At 38.3% G+C, this 15,536-nt stretch overlaps 1 protein-coding gene across 1 annotated transcript; it reads left to right on the top strand.

Moving 5' to 3' along the window:
• The first annotated feature begins 8,796 nt into the window (after positions 1-8,796).
• On the top strand, positions 8,797-15,419 carry sec61a1 (SEC61 translocon subunit alpha 1). Its single transcript, XM_041980657.1, has 12 exons — positions 8,797-8,906; positions 9,517-9,584; positions 9,699-9,764; positions 10,748-10,826; positions 10,913-11,044; positions 11,128-11,237; positions 11,637-11,790; positions 11,901-12,061; positions 12,167-12,364; positions 13,710-13,901; positions 13,990-14,066; positions 14,348-15,419. Exons 1-12 carry the CDS (start codon positions 8,900-8,902, stop codon positions 14,532-14,534), a joined length of 1,431 nt encoding a protein of 476 aa, XP_041836591.1. The 5' UTR covers positions 8,797-8,899; the 3' UTR covers positions 14,535-15,419.
• Positions 15,420-15,536: the final 117 nt, after the last annotated feature.

Raw genomic sequence — 15,536 nt, forward strand, 5'->3', positions numbered from 1 at the left:
ACCTTTATAACAAAAAAGAAATAAAGAGTTGGTCTTTCCTGGAAGTCAGATGCAATAAACATGAACTATTGTAATCTATAAAGTTTTCGTTGTAAAGCTTTTAGTTAGGTAATTATTAACTCTAAATCAATGTATTTACACACACACACACATACACACTCAGACACACACATATCTGTATATGTATACTCCTCCCCTGAGCTGCCACCTTATCGTGGTGGAGGAGTTTGTGTATCCTGACGATTCTAGCGGCTATGTTGTCGGGGACTTCATGCCCCTGGTAGGGTCACCCATGGCATACAGGTGTCTAGGGCAGGGACCAGACGAAGTGCGGCTCAAATCACCCCTATGATGATGACCGGCCTTTGCCCATGGGGCCCAGTCGGGCTCAGCCCGAAAGGGTGACATGGGCCTCCCCTCCCTTGGGCTCACCACCTGCAAGAGGGGCCATAGTGGTCAGGTGCAGTGTGAACTGGTCGGCTGCCAGAGGCGGGGACCCTGGCGGTCTGATCCTCGGCAGCAAAAGCTAGCTCTAGGGACGTGGAATGTTACCTCTCTGGCGGGGAAGGAGCCTGAGCTGGTGCGCTAGATATAGTTGGACCCACCTCGACGCATGGCTTGGGCTCTAGAACCACTGCCTTTGAAAGGGGCTGGACCCTTGTCCATTCTGGAGTTGCTCCCAGTGAGAGGCATCGAACAGGTGTGGGCATGCCTAAGCAGAGAAGTCTGGGTTTCCCTGCTTAGGCCGCTGCCCCCCATATATATATATAGAGAGAGAGTGTGTATGTCTTATATAACTCAAAGGGAAGACCAGCAACAAAAGCAGTAATAATAGATCCAAGCTGTTTTGCAAAGACCTTTTTTCCTAAAAAGGCCAGTGGATGATACTAGAAATACATCAGCCTCATCATAAAAGGCTCAGCAGACCCCCTCCTAGTTTGAGTTTTCATTCAAGCCAACAATAAAGTAATGCATCTCCTGTCCAAGCAGATTGCTGGCCTGTCTGAAGTCTGGTTGTGTCAATTGCTGTGTTTCAGCTGCATATAAGTGAAACAGAATCAGTTTGAAATAAATGCCCGGTTTTATATGAATTTGCTACCTGTTAATTGATTTATAAATGGAGAAAACTTTCAATAGATAAGTTATAAGTGTCCAACACAAGGACTGAGGGGCTGCTGAAGGTATTAAAGAGGAGAAAGAGTGATGTGTGTTGTGCTGACAGTTCTGATTACCTGCAGGCCTGATTTATCAGATGTAATAACAGTTGTCAAATTCATAGAGACATCCATCCAAAGTGTTGATATTCCAGAGCACCCTCTTTATCACGGGGAGAAGCTAAAGAATTTGTGGACGTGTTGTGTGAGATGGAATGAATATTTGTTGTGTGTGCTGCAAAACTAGAACCCTCTCTCAGACATTCAAAGCAATAAGCAGTAAGCCAGAAAGAAAATATAGCACAGGCACGCTCATTCTACCTGCAGCAACCACACTGAAAAGTATCAGTATGTGATCTTAAAATAACCCAGACAGAACATGAGAGGCAGAGAAAGCAGTGAGGGCTCACTAGTTCATACTCGAATAATCTGGATTAAGCCTAATGACTACAGTCCAGCTAATGGCAGTCAACTGTTGCCAGTTCATGTTGTGTCTTTCCTTACAGTTTTGGTTTTTTTGCTAGGTTAGGCATAAAGGTTACATTAATTATTACATAAATGTTCATGTTCATAGATATTCATGCCTACTGTGACATACTCTTTCCCTGCCATAATTTAGCTCTCATAGCTGCATTTTAAAGAGCATCATATGTGGGTGGAAAAGGTGTGAGTAGATTCAATGAAATATCCTCCTCACTTTATAACACAAGTTCACTGTAATGTCCCCTATTAATTACTGTAATTAAGATTATAAAAGTGAACTTCACATTTGTTTTGTGCCATGCTAGCTTGCACAGGGGGATGTTCTTGATTTAAAAGACAAAGCAGGCCCTCCTTAAAGCCTATTGTTTAGTTTTGAATGACTTTATAGAAATATTTAATCAGTTCTGTTAAGATAAAGCTAAATTCCTCCATTGATTGTCTCTTGTGAAGGCTATTAAACCTATGTGTGTCTCTAAAAGATTTAGTGTTTGTTGCTTCATAGCCTCTTTTGCGCTTTAACCTTTTCATCGACAACAAGCTGCTCTTCTTGCACAGTTCACCATTAATTTTGTTAAAACAAGAAACCATGTGCTTTGCTTGGTTTATGTTAAGAGTAAAAAGATATCAGAGAACCTATAAAAGGTTATATAAGACAGTTACATTGAGGCCAAACTGAGTGCAGCTGTAACAGTGAGATTAGCAGGACAACAAAAGCTAAATAACTGCAAGCCCTTCCCAATTCTGTTGCTCTGTGATTTAAAGGCGCTATTATTCGCAAAGCTTTACGACCACCAGAAAATCCCATGTCATTTTTATCAGTGTTCACCTTAAAGCCCCTGCACTCTCTGTTTAGCATTAATCAGACTAAAGTCAAATGGATACAAAACCTTTAAGCCTTGCTTGCAACCTGACTCACATTCAACAACTGCTGAATGGATTGTCGCCTAATCTTCTATAGACAGTCATGGTTACAATAATTTACAAGGTAAACATTACACTTCATCATGTCAGCACATTAGTGTTGTTTTCATGAACATTTAGCTGAAGCACCACTTTGTTTATACTGCAGAATAGAGATGCTGGCTAGCTCTCCTGTGTAACCACTATTATTTGTATATAAATCATGCAACTACAACCCAACTTTAAAAAAAGGGTGGACACTGTGTAAAATCATATTTAACACAGTGTCCACCCTTTTTTTTTAAAGTTTTTTCTTCATATTATAAAGAAAAGCAGAATGCAATGACCTGCCTGTAAAATAGGAAATAGTTAAGTCAGCTAAGAACTACAAAGTATTCAATTACAAAAGTACAAATGAGGATACTCATGAAAAATAATAGTGATCATCAGCCTTTCAGTGATAAGATAAGATTCTGTGGTATAAACCATGGACTCGGAGACACACTGCCAATGACCATGGCATGAGGAATTTGTACATCTGTGAAACAACTATTAAATACAGCCTTTGGAGAAAATATGGTACCATACAGACAGGACTTTTAAGGACAGGACTTGCCTGAATCAGCAAGACTATGTTAAATCGCATTCTGCACATATTACAACAGCATGTCACCTGCCGGTACAATTTCTGACATCAAGAAGTTAAAAAGCGTTCAAGTGTTGTTTAAAGAAGAGGCAAAGCAAGCATGCTCCTGTTCCAACTGCTTAAAATGCATTGGTGGCATAAAATTCCATATGTTCTCTTTGTACTATTATTAATCAAATATTACGCTTCAATACTCTATCAGACATTCTACTCTGTTTTGTTTACATTTTGCAAACGTTTTAACTTACAGGATCATAAATCTTAAACTGTGACCATTCCTCTTCCTCCACATGGATCTAATCACATTATAACCCTGATATCAATGCAGGGAGGAGATAGAGGTCTTTGATCCATAAATGTTTATGTAAACTGGAGCTTGAGGTAGAGGACACAATGTTCTTCTGCCTACTGGATTACTGTGGTGGATAACTGGGACAATTAAATCCACAACTTAAAACCCATTGACTTTAACCTTGGACCTTTTGTAGATACGCTGTGTGACAAACAGTGATATATTGTTAGTCAGCAGTCTGAGGGTCGCCAAGAGATCAAACTGATGACCTGCTGATTCATAGCAAGGACAGCTGGGCAAACAGAGCGACGTAGCCTGCGTCATCACAAAACCACCTAACAATAAACACAATTTAAAATGATTTATTAGAGGATTTATAAGACAATGAAAACGTATAATGGCAAAGGGAGAGAGGCCAAGCAAGCCTGGCTTGTTTGACCAGTACAGTGCTGCAGTTTTTCCAGAGTGGCTGCAGATAAACAGGACAGGGGTGTGACTGTCTGCAACATCTCATGGTGATCTTGTGACTTTTTACAACCACTTAGTTTCTGTGTACATACACATGCGTTTCCACGGTTCCCTTGTCTTTTCCAAGAACCACGTGTACAACTCAGAGGGAACAAAACATTAGACAAAAAATAGTATTATCTTGTAACATAAGAATGTGGCCTTTAGAAAGTCCCTGATAATTAATTCTTCCTGCTTCTGGATCTCCCACCTTCCCACCTGATCCTCTGCTTGGACACGTCCAATGACTGAAGGACAAATGCACAGACTTAATAAGACACATATGTGGGGCTTTTCATGTCCCACATTGAGACAGCAAGTGACTGAATGTGGGAGGTGACCTGGTTTATATAGTGGATAAATTACCTGACCTAACAAATAAGTGACAGAAATAATTCTCTCTTTCATAAGAGGAGGTGAACTTTTGGAAACAAAAAGAAAAAAGGAATGAGATGAATGTAGAAGAAAAATGAAAGGAAACAAAAGACTAACAGTACTTGCTTGTGGAATTCAACATTCCTTCATGATACAAGAGTCGAGGAGTCTTACATAACACCATCTGTTCTTTCACCATATCTGTGTTCACACTCAGAAAGGGAAGCCATGCCTTCAGTACGCTGACAAAATGAAAGTTTAAAGTCTGTAAAATAACAGTTTGTGTAATATCTCACTTTCAGATAGAAAATGGCATTAGGCGAAGGAGCTTAATCAGTGATTCAAAATTTTAATAGAGCTAATAACATCAAGCAGAGACAGCAGAGGCAAAGTGAACACAACACTGACAGACCAAACATGAGGTTGTCTGTACCAGTTACTCACTCGTGTGACATCACATCACTGGATATTAAGCACCTCTCTGTCATCCTCACAAGCTTTAATCTACTGTTTTTACACATTAAGAGGAGTTCTCCCTCAGAACTTAAAACACTGACTTAGATGCATAAAAGTAAAATTACCCTTAAAATGAGTCTTGGGATCTATAAGAGTTGCTTTAAACAGCAGGTGGGAAGCAACTGATATAAATAATCTTAAAGTTCATGTTTCTCAATTGTGATTCAAAACATTTTGCAAAAACAGAATAATCAGAACATGTCTTGGCAAAATGTATTAAAATGGTTAATATATCTGTCTGCCATGAATGCATTTAAAACATGTAGTGATTCAAAAACAATGACAAAAGTCTGACAATGTACCATCCATGCAGACTGGGAGTCATTACTTTAATTCTTTATATTTTGTATCTTTATGTCCTTTCTTAAAGTTGCAGTGTGTAACAAAATCAAAAGTCAATGGCAGGAAAAATTTAATATTTTACTAAAATAACTGGTGTGTTTTTATTCTCTTAGGACATAGAACATAGAAGACAGTACACACTTATACAATTTTGAAGTAATTACCTGTAGTGCAGCCATAACTGCACCTGAGGTCACTAAATCTACTCACAGATGAAAACATGCTTATGTTGGGAATAATTTTGGCCACTGTCCACTCACAGGGTTGCCTACTGCCACCAGAGGCTCACCTTCTGGAGAGAAGTTTGCTTCCCTCTGGACATACATCCCCAGACCCCTCTCCATTCCCGCTCTCTCTTACACACATGTGTAGCGACTTAGGAGGCGTGCACTTAGACATCAAAACACAATAAACACAACAAACAAACAACTTCTGGGGGGCGTGCCATGTATGGTGGGCAGGGCTGCTCTTGTAGCCTGGCTGCCAGCGCAGTGTGGTTACTGCCCCTCAATTTTAATTACAAACAACACACTTTACAAACAGTCATTAACGGGTAGAGTGTGGGCAATAGGGACCTCTCACACTTGTGTTTTCCACCGGGGACTAGCCCTAAAGGTGTGGGTTAAGTATGGTGTGGGTGTGTGTAAGTAAGGTTTGGCACAGGGGAGGCTATGAGTGTATGAGTAAAGGGTTATACGGTGGATAGATGGGGGTCACTGGGGGGCTCTGGCTCGGGTCTTCCTCTGCCACCCTCTGGGTGGGACCAGGGTCGTCGTGGTCACGGGGTGGCTTGGGTTCGTCCTCTGGGATTGCTGCTGATTGCCCAGGTCAACTAGTCTGACTCTAACCTTCGGAGAGGCGTGGTCACACTCATTTCTGATCCCTCCATTCCTCATCCTCTGCATGCTGACACAGTCACAGTCCAGTGGGTTTATACACTGAGAGCTACCTTTGTTTTGTTTTTTTCTTTTCTTTTCTTTTGTGCATGCGTCTTTACTTTGATTGTTGTTGTGATACATGCTGTTATTGTTTGTTTGTTTGTTTGTTTGTTTGTTTTCTAGGAATTCCTAATGATTATCAGCTTAGAGTCGGAAATTCTCTGTTGTGTTTCTGTACAGGTGTAGTAGTTGGTTGTCTGGTTTTCGGTTGGATTGAAGGGTTGTTGCCTTCCATCTACTGTATCTTTGTCTCCTTTTAACTATTTTCCTTTCTACTTCTCCCCGTTATTCTTCTTTTTTTCTGTCCCCTCTGGTCAAGTCCAGCAAGATTACATAAATTCCATAGTTCTAAATCAATTAATCAATCAATAAATAATCTGATTATAAAGAGGAGCCTTATATCCATAAAGTTCCCTTTGGCAAAGCAAATTTGTTCACCACAACACAGCAACCAGACCATCATTCTGCTGCTACCATGCTGGACAGGAAAAAAAAGTAATTCTAATATTGTTGTGAATCTTACAGAAAGACTGAATTAAAACAGACTGAGATGAGCACACCTGTGACCAGAAATTAAACAACCAACTGAACTTGGCCTCTAAACTTGTCAGTTACCAATCTGATGGGACCTGATGACATCTTTAGAAAGCAAGCCTCTTCCACAAAGGCCCCACAACCAACAAGGCCCAAAGGATCTAGTGCTGATGTCCCAGTAACAGATACTTCAGGACACCCTCCAATGTTCTTTATCCGTGTACTGACTGGTAAGTAAGTGGACAAAGCCGTAGGTACAGTAAGGCTCTATTCTGTCTGACTCGCCTCTCATTCGTCTTTTCCCTTGTGACCCAGCACAGAGAGATCTCAGAAGACAAAAGCTGAAAGTTGTCTGAAAGGTTGGTGTCTGCTGCTCTGTGAGCCTTTCTCCTCTTTCAGCTGTGTGAGAAAAGCTTTAGCCTCATGACCTTGACTGATAGTTTATTTATACCACAGCTTCAAAAAGAACTAAACTAAATTACCAAAACTAAACTAAAAGGGAAATAAATCCTGATATGCCTACAGATGTTTATTTCGAAATACACTGAAGGGTGCTCTGTTTAGTAATGAAGGATCCATACATACACAATATATAAACCCGAACCGACCATTGCACTACATGTAAATAGGTGTTGTATTTCTGCCTTACATAAGAGTGAAATAAGAATCTCAAATCAAACTACAGCTATATTTCTGAATATCTGAATTTCCCTTCATTTTTTCATTTCATGAGAAAAAAAAAACATTTGTTTGGACCTACTGCTACAGTTACTCTTAGCTAACTTCTTTTTAGCTTTGCAGCCATTAGTGCTGTTGTCTGTTGTGATTATTTTACTGCTGATGCAACTTTCTGTTGCTTACTGTTTTGCCTTTACCTCTTAAACACTGCTATTGGACAACATAATCTTTACAGCCTAAGTATTTATCACCATTGCAGGCTAATTGCCTAGCATTTATTTACATTGTAAACTTTACTTGTTATTTGCCAACCCATTTTGCATGTGTGACTTTGCCTTTGTTGACAGTCAAAATGATTACCTGCTTTCGTTAATCTGCTTGTCTTCAGTCAAATTATTTCTGGTCATTGCTGCTCCCTGGTGGAGGCCTGCTGGTGTATATGCAGGAAGGAAATGTATAAACTTTTGACAGTCACAGATTTGCTCTGCAAAGCCAAACATTTTGCTTGCTGACAAAGTTTAGAATTATTTTAGCATTATTTCTAAATAAATTTGGGCTTATTCATTTTCTCCTCATCAATGTGCCTCATATTGGCAAAAAGAATAATTTTGGTAATTTATTGCAAAGAGTGATACAGATAATTAAATTCAAGTACAGTATAGAGGCTTAAACTACAATGTATCTCAGTCAAAATTAATTTATCATCTTTTGTGTGTGTTCTTAATAATCAAAGTTTTTTGGTTTTAATAATATCATTGGTATAATTTCTTTTTTTTTAATGTTTTAATTTGCATTTAAATGGTTTTAAAATGATAGTTGAATGGTTTCGTTTGTCAAACTTTTTTACATGTTGTGCAACTCTGCTCAGCCTTTGGTTTGTTTACTGTAAATACAATGTAGAAATAAACATACATGTTCGTTTGTTTTTTTTAACTGTGGTCAAATGCAGTCAAATGAAATAGGAAATATTATTACATGAAATAGCAAAAGCTTCCAGGCCATCAGGACTATTAACTAATTATTTAATGAAATCAAGTATGCTTTCTGTCACAGTTGCTGCTTAATCAATACAGTATTAATCAGCAATTTCATGTTACACCAAAAATTCACCAAAATAGCTGCCATGTTCCTTTTGCCTTACATTTGAGAATTATAACTATTCATGATATAATGATACTGATGTGGAAAGACAATCCTTTAGAGTTAGTAAGCTATGTTCATTCCCTATGCAGACCAAACGTGGTAAATTATTAAACTATAAACAAATAAAGTACAAAAATAAAATAAAGTAAAATAAAATAAAATAAAATAAAATAAAATAAAATAAAATAAAATAAAATAAAATAAAATAAAATAAAGTGAAAACATGATCGTATTTGGTGCTGTCTCTTTAAATCTCTGCTCTACTGTCTGTAGTGGTAACGTGTCTCTACGGTCTCTCCGCCTCCTCCTTCTCCCGGTGGTTCAGTCAGTCAAATTGATTCCGATCAGATTTCTCCTGTTAAGAACCGTATAAGTGGACAACTGGGATATCATGGGCAGTGAGTATTACTTTGTCTCATCAGCTTTGTGAGACTGATGTCTGTACCATGTGAAGAAAAACTCAACCTATTGTTTATTGTGTTTTTCTTAACTTAGTTAGCTCATTATGTTAGCGTTGTCTCTGAGAGAAGGCGGCTAGCTAACGTTGAAAGCTAACTGGTTGACTGTTGCTTTTGCGTTTTGAAGTATTTCTATTTATCAATAATTTGTGAAATTAAATGGCTGTTTTGGAGGGTTTTTTGCACTCTGGATTTTTTGTCTTTAGTTTGGTTTTAGGGCCACTTCTGTGTACCGAGTTAACTGAAAATCTCTTTAGCTAACTTGTTAGCCACTCATTCAAAGGCATTGACAGTCTAGTGATGACGATGCATAACACAACCGGTGTTTCCTTGAGCCTGCTGTTGATAAGAAAATGTGTAAATAACGGTAGTAACATGTTACAGGGAGGAAGTGAAGCAACAATGATTGAAACACCATAACATTAAATGCTTTATTTGTTCAGTATTGTCAAATAAAATTTGTCAGGAGTCCGTCCCCCATTCACTGCCACGTCCCATTGATGGCCAGCAATTATCTCCTGTAAAAACACTCATGTTTGCTTTTTTACAGTCAAATTCTTGGAGGTGATAAAGCCATTCTGTGCAGTACTGCCAGAGATCCAAAAACCTGAAAGAAAGGTGCAAATATTTTATTTAATTCTTATTGTACTAGAATGATTGCATTCAGTATTAAGTCTTATGCCAGCTTAAGCAGCCTCTTGTTAAACTCCTCACAATGTGCTTGACCAACAGATCCAGTTCAGAGAAAAGGTGTTATGGACTGCCATTACCCTCTTCATTTTCCTGGTTTGTTGCCAGGTAAGTGTCATATTTTTATTAATAGCTGCTTCTTCTTATTCTTATTCTTCTTATTCTTATTCTTATTATTAAAAGTCAGTTATCAGTGTGGCTGACCAACATAATTATTTACCCAAAATTTAACAACTATCACTTAGGATAGTAAAAATCCCTGTTGCACAACAATTTTTTTGTCTTTATAACCTCAGCATTAAATATTTCATAAACATTATAATTGTAGTTCTTTTGTAGTGATGCAGTCATTCATTTAGTTCATTTTCAATCTAATATTTTATTTATTTATTTATTTATTTATTTAGTCTAAAATGTCTCACACTTCACAAATTACAATTTATGATGAAGGGGTTTGTTTCTCAGAAAACTATGAATGCTTTCCATGTCTTTGTATCTGCAAGTGTCCTCATGGGTCTGTCATTCAGGTCATCACCAGGTTTTGAGCAGGCCCCGCTTTAGAAAGCCATGTGTTCCACTCTGTCTGTGTGCAGGCCGCATACACTGAAGGTGGAAGACAGGAAAGCAAAAACAGTAGTTAACGCATTTCTGCAATATGTGTGTGGCCTCTTTTAAGGAGGAATATGGCAGATAAATAGATTTAGTGATAAATATGCATACTGTTTCAGATTGTTGAATTTATTTACAGATAGTATGTCACGGAAAGGGATGCAACACATGTTTATTATAAAAAGTCACAATTTTTTTACTTGACTTCATGAATTGATATTTTCATTGATGAATTTGGTTGGTAATCATCTAATTAACTGCCAACTCAACAGATCATGTCCACCTACAGTGAAATTAGCATCATGCAGATGCCATCTGTCACAGGATTAAGTGTCCAAGTGATTGTCCTTTACCATGGAAGTGAATTGTTAATGAAAGGCTAAAATTAGGACCTCTAGAAAGAGAGTTATTTTTAATATTATCTAGTTCAAAAAAGCAATTAGGTCTCTGTGAACTTACCTGCACAAACTCTGCTTCTCCAGATTCCCCTTTTTGGCATAATGTCCTCAGACTCCGCAGATCCTTTCTACTGGATGAGAGTCATTCTGGCGTCAAACAGAGGTATTTTTCAAGGAAATATTGAATAAAAGATTAAATAAAAGTCTGTTGTCCTGCTGATATAACCTAACAAGAGTATCTCCTTCCAGGTACATTGATGGAGCTGGGTATCTCACCTATTGTCACCTCAGGCCTGATAATGCAGCTGCTTGCTGGAGCAAAGATCATTGAAGTTGGAGACACCCCAAAGGACAGAGCCCTCTTTAATGGAGCTCAGAAATGTCAGTAATCTCAGATTAAATACGTACTTTTAAAATAGTCAGATTGTGCAGTTTGGGTCTCTAATCCTTGATGACTATTTCAGTATTTGGGATGATCATCACCATTGGCCAGGCCATTGTGTACGTGATGACCGGCATGTATGGTGATCCATCAGAGATGGGTGCAGGGATCTGTCTGCTCATCATCATTCAGGTGAAAAATCAAAGAACTTCTTTAAAAGTGTCATAACTGACTTTTTTTTTTCTCCTAATGAACAAGATGACTCTCTATAAACAGTCTTTGTTTATGCACTAGTAATGAAAATGGTACAATGTACATTAAGAAAGAGCACTCTAACAGTTATGGATACTAGCTGCTTACTATGAAGTCAAACTTTAGTTTGGACCAGTGTCGTTTAAAAGTTTACTCAAAAAGTAAAATATCCTCAGGCTCAATTACAAGTAAGAGCCTTCAGGAACATACAGACACCATTAGCTCCTGTTGTGAAAACAAAGGTTCTATGTATTCCCTAGATGAATGGCCAAGATAAATGTGAGTTCATAGCAGTGAGAAATGTTTTCACATAACTGGATCTGTTGTGTTGTTGTGTAGCTGTTTGTAGCGGGGTTGATTGTGCTCCTACTGGATGAGTTGCTCCAAAAGGGCTATGGTCTTGGTTCAGGAATCTCGCTGTTCATTGCCACCAACATTTGTGAGACCATTGTCTGGAAGGCATTTAGCCCCACCACTGTGAACACTGGAAGAGGTAAGAAGCCACAAACTGGTCCATGAAGGATTTTATTTATTTTTTAATGAAGGTTCATGTTATGGTAGCACTCAGTCACAGCTGTTTCTGTTGTCACTTTGTGTTTCTAGGCACAGAGTTTGAGGGAGCAATCATCGCTCTTTTCCATCTGCTTGCTACAAGGACAGACAAAGTGCGTGCTTTAAGAGAGGCCTTCTACAGACAGAACCTTCCCAACCTCATGAACCTTATCGCCACTGTGTTTGTCTTTGCTGTAGTTATATACTTTCAGGTGAGTTGCTGTGTTGTTTTTTTTTGTTTTGTTTTTTTGGGTGACTTTACTGCAAAATGATTAAATGCTTATTTACTAATGTTGAAATCTGACATCTTCTCACAGGGATTCAGGGTAGATCTGCCCATCAAGTCTGCTCGCTATCGTGGCCAGTACAATACCTACCCCATCAAGCTGTTTTACACCTCCAACATTCCCATCATCCTGCAGTCTGCCTTGGTCTCTAACTTGTACGTTATCTCCCAGATGCTTTCCACGCGTTTCAGTGGCAATTTCCTGGTTAATCTGCTCGGAACGTGGTCTGTAAGTTTCCACTTATTCACTTTTTCATGTAAATAGATGATCAGATGTTCTTTGTTGGATGGACTGATTGAACACGGATTGATTTACTCATCTTGGATATTACACTTATGGCAAAAAATTATCCTAAAGGTTTTCATAAGTCTCTTTTATTCTCATAAGAACAATATCTTACAAAAACCTTGAGGGAATTTCTTCAGATTTGTCAAAAAGCATTCACTTTGTACAAGAAAATGAAGTAATTCATAATTTGGTGGTCTAAGATCTAAGTTGGGGTGACCTCATGAAATTAAATTTTTCAAGAAATCAAGTATCCAGATTACTAACTAAAACCAAATTCAACACAAATGTATATTAGGATAAGATTAAGTGAGGATATTCTTTATCTAAATGGCTAAAAATAGACTCCACTGAGACAAAAGATTTTTTAAGTCGTCATCATCTTTATGAGAGATGCATCAGTAGCAGAAAACGCTCATAGAGCATAAAACAGACTGATTACTCTAAAGTTAGTTCTTTAAGAAATCCACAGACTGGTTTGAATTACTTGTTTTAAGCTTTCTAACAAGTATACAGCTGCAGCACATTCATTTAATAAGACTTGCTTGTAGGTCGTTTGATCAATTTGTGCTTTGGTGATACTGATCTGCTTAATATTTATGCTTTCTGTAGTTGCCATTCTTCTTTCTTTTACATCATTGAATCTTCAGCCTGTAAGGAAAAAACTGTGATTAGTAATCTGATGTCAACTCCACCTGTTTTACATGACCATGCATGTATCCAGAGTCAGAAGATCTGCATTGACTGAGAGAATTTATTAGCAGGGATTTTGCACGTTTCTTCTGTGCTGGAGTGGTTTATCCAGGTGCCCATGTTACCTCCCACACTCAGAACAGTGCATGTCAGGTTCATTTGTGATATTTGAACTGATAATAGATGTGACTGTAAACATGCATGGATGTCCATGTACAGGTGTAGAAGCAGGTGTAACTGTTTAAATTAAACAAAAGACAGAAATGTGTTGCTTTTAAATCTGTTCACAATCTGGGTACTTATTTGTAAGTTACAGCAGCCTTTTTGTAAGATAGGATGGTATACTATGGAAAACAGTTGGTGGTGACAAACGGTAATCCAAAAAAAAGACATCTGTCTTGTTTTTTTATATGATATGAAGAGGTTACATACAGTATAAATACAGTATAAATTGAATATACAGCAGGTTGCTGCCAATATGAGGCATGAATGATGTACAGGGGGAAAAATTAGATGTGCTTCAGTAAATTATTGTTAGTATTCAACATTTTTCTTCCTCTTTAAAACAATATTTTTTATCCCCTCTTATCTGTAGGACGCAACATCTGGAGGCCCAGCCCGTGCCTATCCTGTTGGAGGTCTCTGTTACTACCTCTCGCCCCCTGAGTCATTTGGCAATGTCCTAGATGACCCAGTCCATGCAGTCATCTACATTTTCTTCATGCTTGGCTCATGTGCTTTTTTCTCCAAAACCTGGATTGAAGTGTCAGGCTCTTCTGCAAAAGATGTAAGTCATAACATTTCCAAAGTATGTAGCACTTTGTTGTTTTTTAAAGGGATATTGTGTTAAAGCTCTGTTCTCGACCCTCATGCAGGTGGCAAAGCAGCTGAAAGAGCAGCAGATGGTGATGAGGGGACACAGAGAAACCTCAATGGTTCATGAACTGAACAGGTAAAACCTTCATCGATTACAACTCGTCCATGCCATTAGCTGCACAAACTAAACATAGACTGAGTTAGTGGTTTTATCATTGTTTAACTGATAAAAATCAGCTAAGTCACAGCAGAAGGTTAGTAATCTTAATAACATTGTCACAGTTAATTTCACTTTACTGAAACCCTTTCCTTTCCCTTTTTCTAGCTGAGCTCAGTTTCCATTATTATTGTATAAAATATTTCTGCTGAGAAATTTGCTTGGTCATGTTCACAGTTTCTCTCAATGTTTTTTTGTAGGTACATTCCAACTGCAGCTGCCTTCGGTGGACTGTGTATCGGTGCTTTATCGGTGATGGCGGACTTCCTTGGAGCCATTGGTTCTGGGACTGGAATCCTGCTGGCTGTCACCATCATCTACCAGTACTTTGAAATCTTTGTCAAAGAACAGAGTGAAGTAGGCACCACGGGTGCCCTGTTTTTCTAGAAAAGCCATGATCCTCCCACCCTCTACCAGCTTTTATTACAGTCGCCAACCTTGCATTTATTTTCATGAGAGGCCCCCCGCATCATCAGTTCTGCAGTTTCAAGACTTTTGAGGAAACTTCAGGAATCTCAGCAGAAATGGGATGCTACTTACTGGTGGAAGTACATGCTGTCTGACACATCATTTCCTCCTTCCACATATCTTCATCTGATTTTTACCAGAATCAAGATTAAAGCTCCCCAAGATTCACTCAAGGGTTTCATGTGGGAGTTTTTTTGTGTTTTCAGACTGAGTGAGCGCTTCAGTATGCAGGCATACTTGATAAGAATGAAGGCGATGAACTGCCTGCTGTGTGCTTAGTCTTTCTTAGTCTATCCTTAAACTTTCAACTTTATTTTTCTGTTAACCTGCCAGGTAAAGATATGGACTAAAATCTTAACTGCCAGATGCTGAGTCAAGTACTGTATATGTTCCTTATTTGAGACCCTGCGTTAGCGATTGTGCATGGGCAGGGTCCCAGAGGAAGAGGACTTGGAACTCACATTGGGTTCCATCCTCACCCAGTGAACGAAAAAAAAAGGGGGCTCTTGTTGTTTTAATGTATGGCATTTCCATGGATTGGCAGTATTCACCTTCACCTCACTTTCTATGTTGTTACCCACACATGTACATCTTTTGTTTATTGTTTTTAATAATTTGCTCTGCAAGTAATCACTTTTTCAGAGAAATTTTGATTTCCTGTACATAGGCCATGCATTTAATAATGTTGAATGTCTTACATGTAAGATAAAGTCTTTGAATATGTAAAAAATAAATGCATTTCCGAACAAACTTGTATTAAAAAAAACATTCTCGATTAAAAAAAAATACTTTTGTGACAAAAGACGGTGGTCTGTCTTACACATCTCCTTTTTTACTCAATTTTTTATGTTTTCCATTCTCATGTAGCTGGATGTCTAATTAAAATGCAGAATGCTGCCTACTTCTCATTTGGAGATTGTA

This window comes from Melanotaenia boesemani, chromosome 3 (assembly GCF_017639745.1).
Source record: "Melanotaenia boesemani isolate fMelBoe1 chromosome 3, fMelBoe1.pri, whole genome shotgun sequence".
NCBI classification, from domain to species: Eukaryota; Metazoa; Chordata; class Actinopteri; order Atheriniformes; family Melanotaeniidae; genus Melanotaenia; species Melanotaenia boesemani.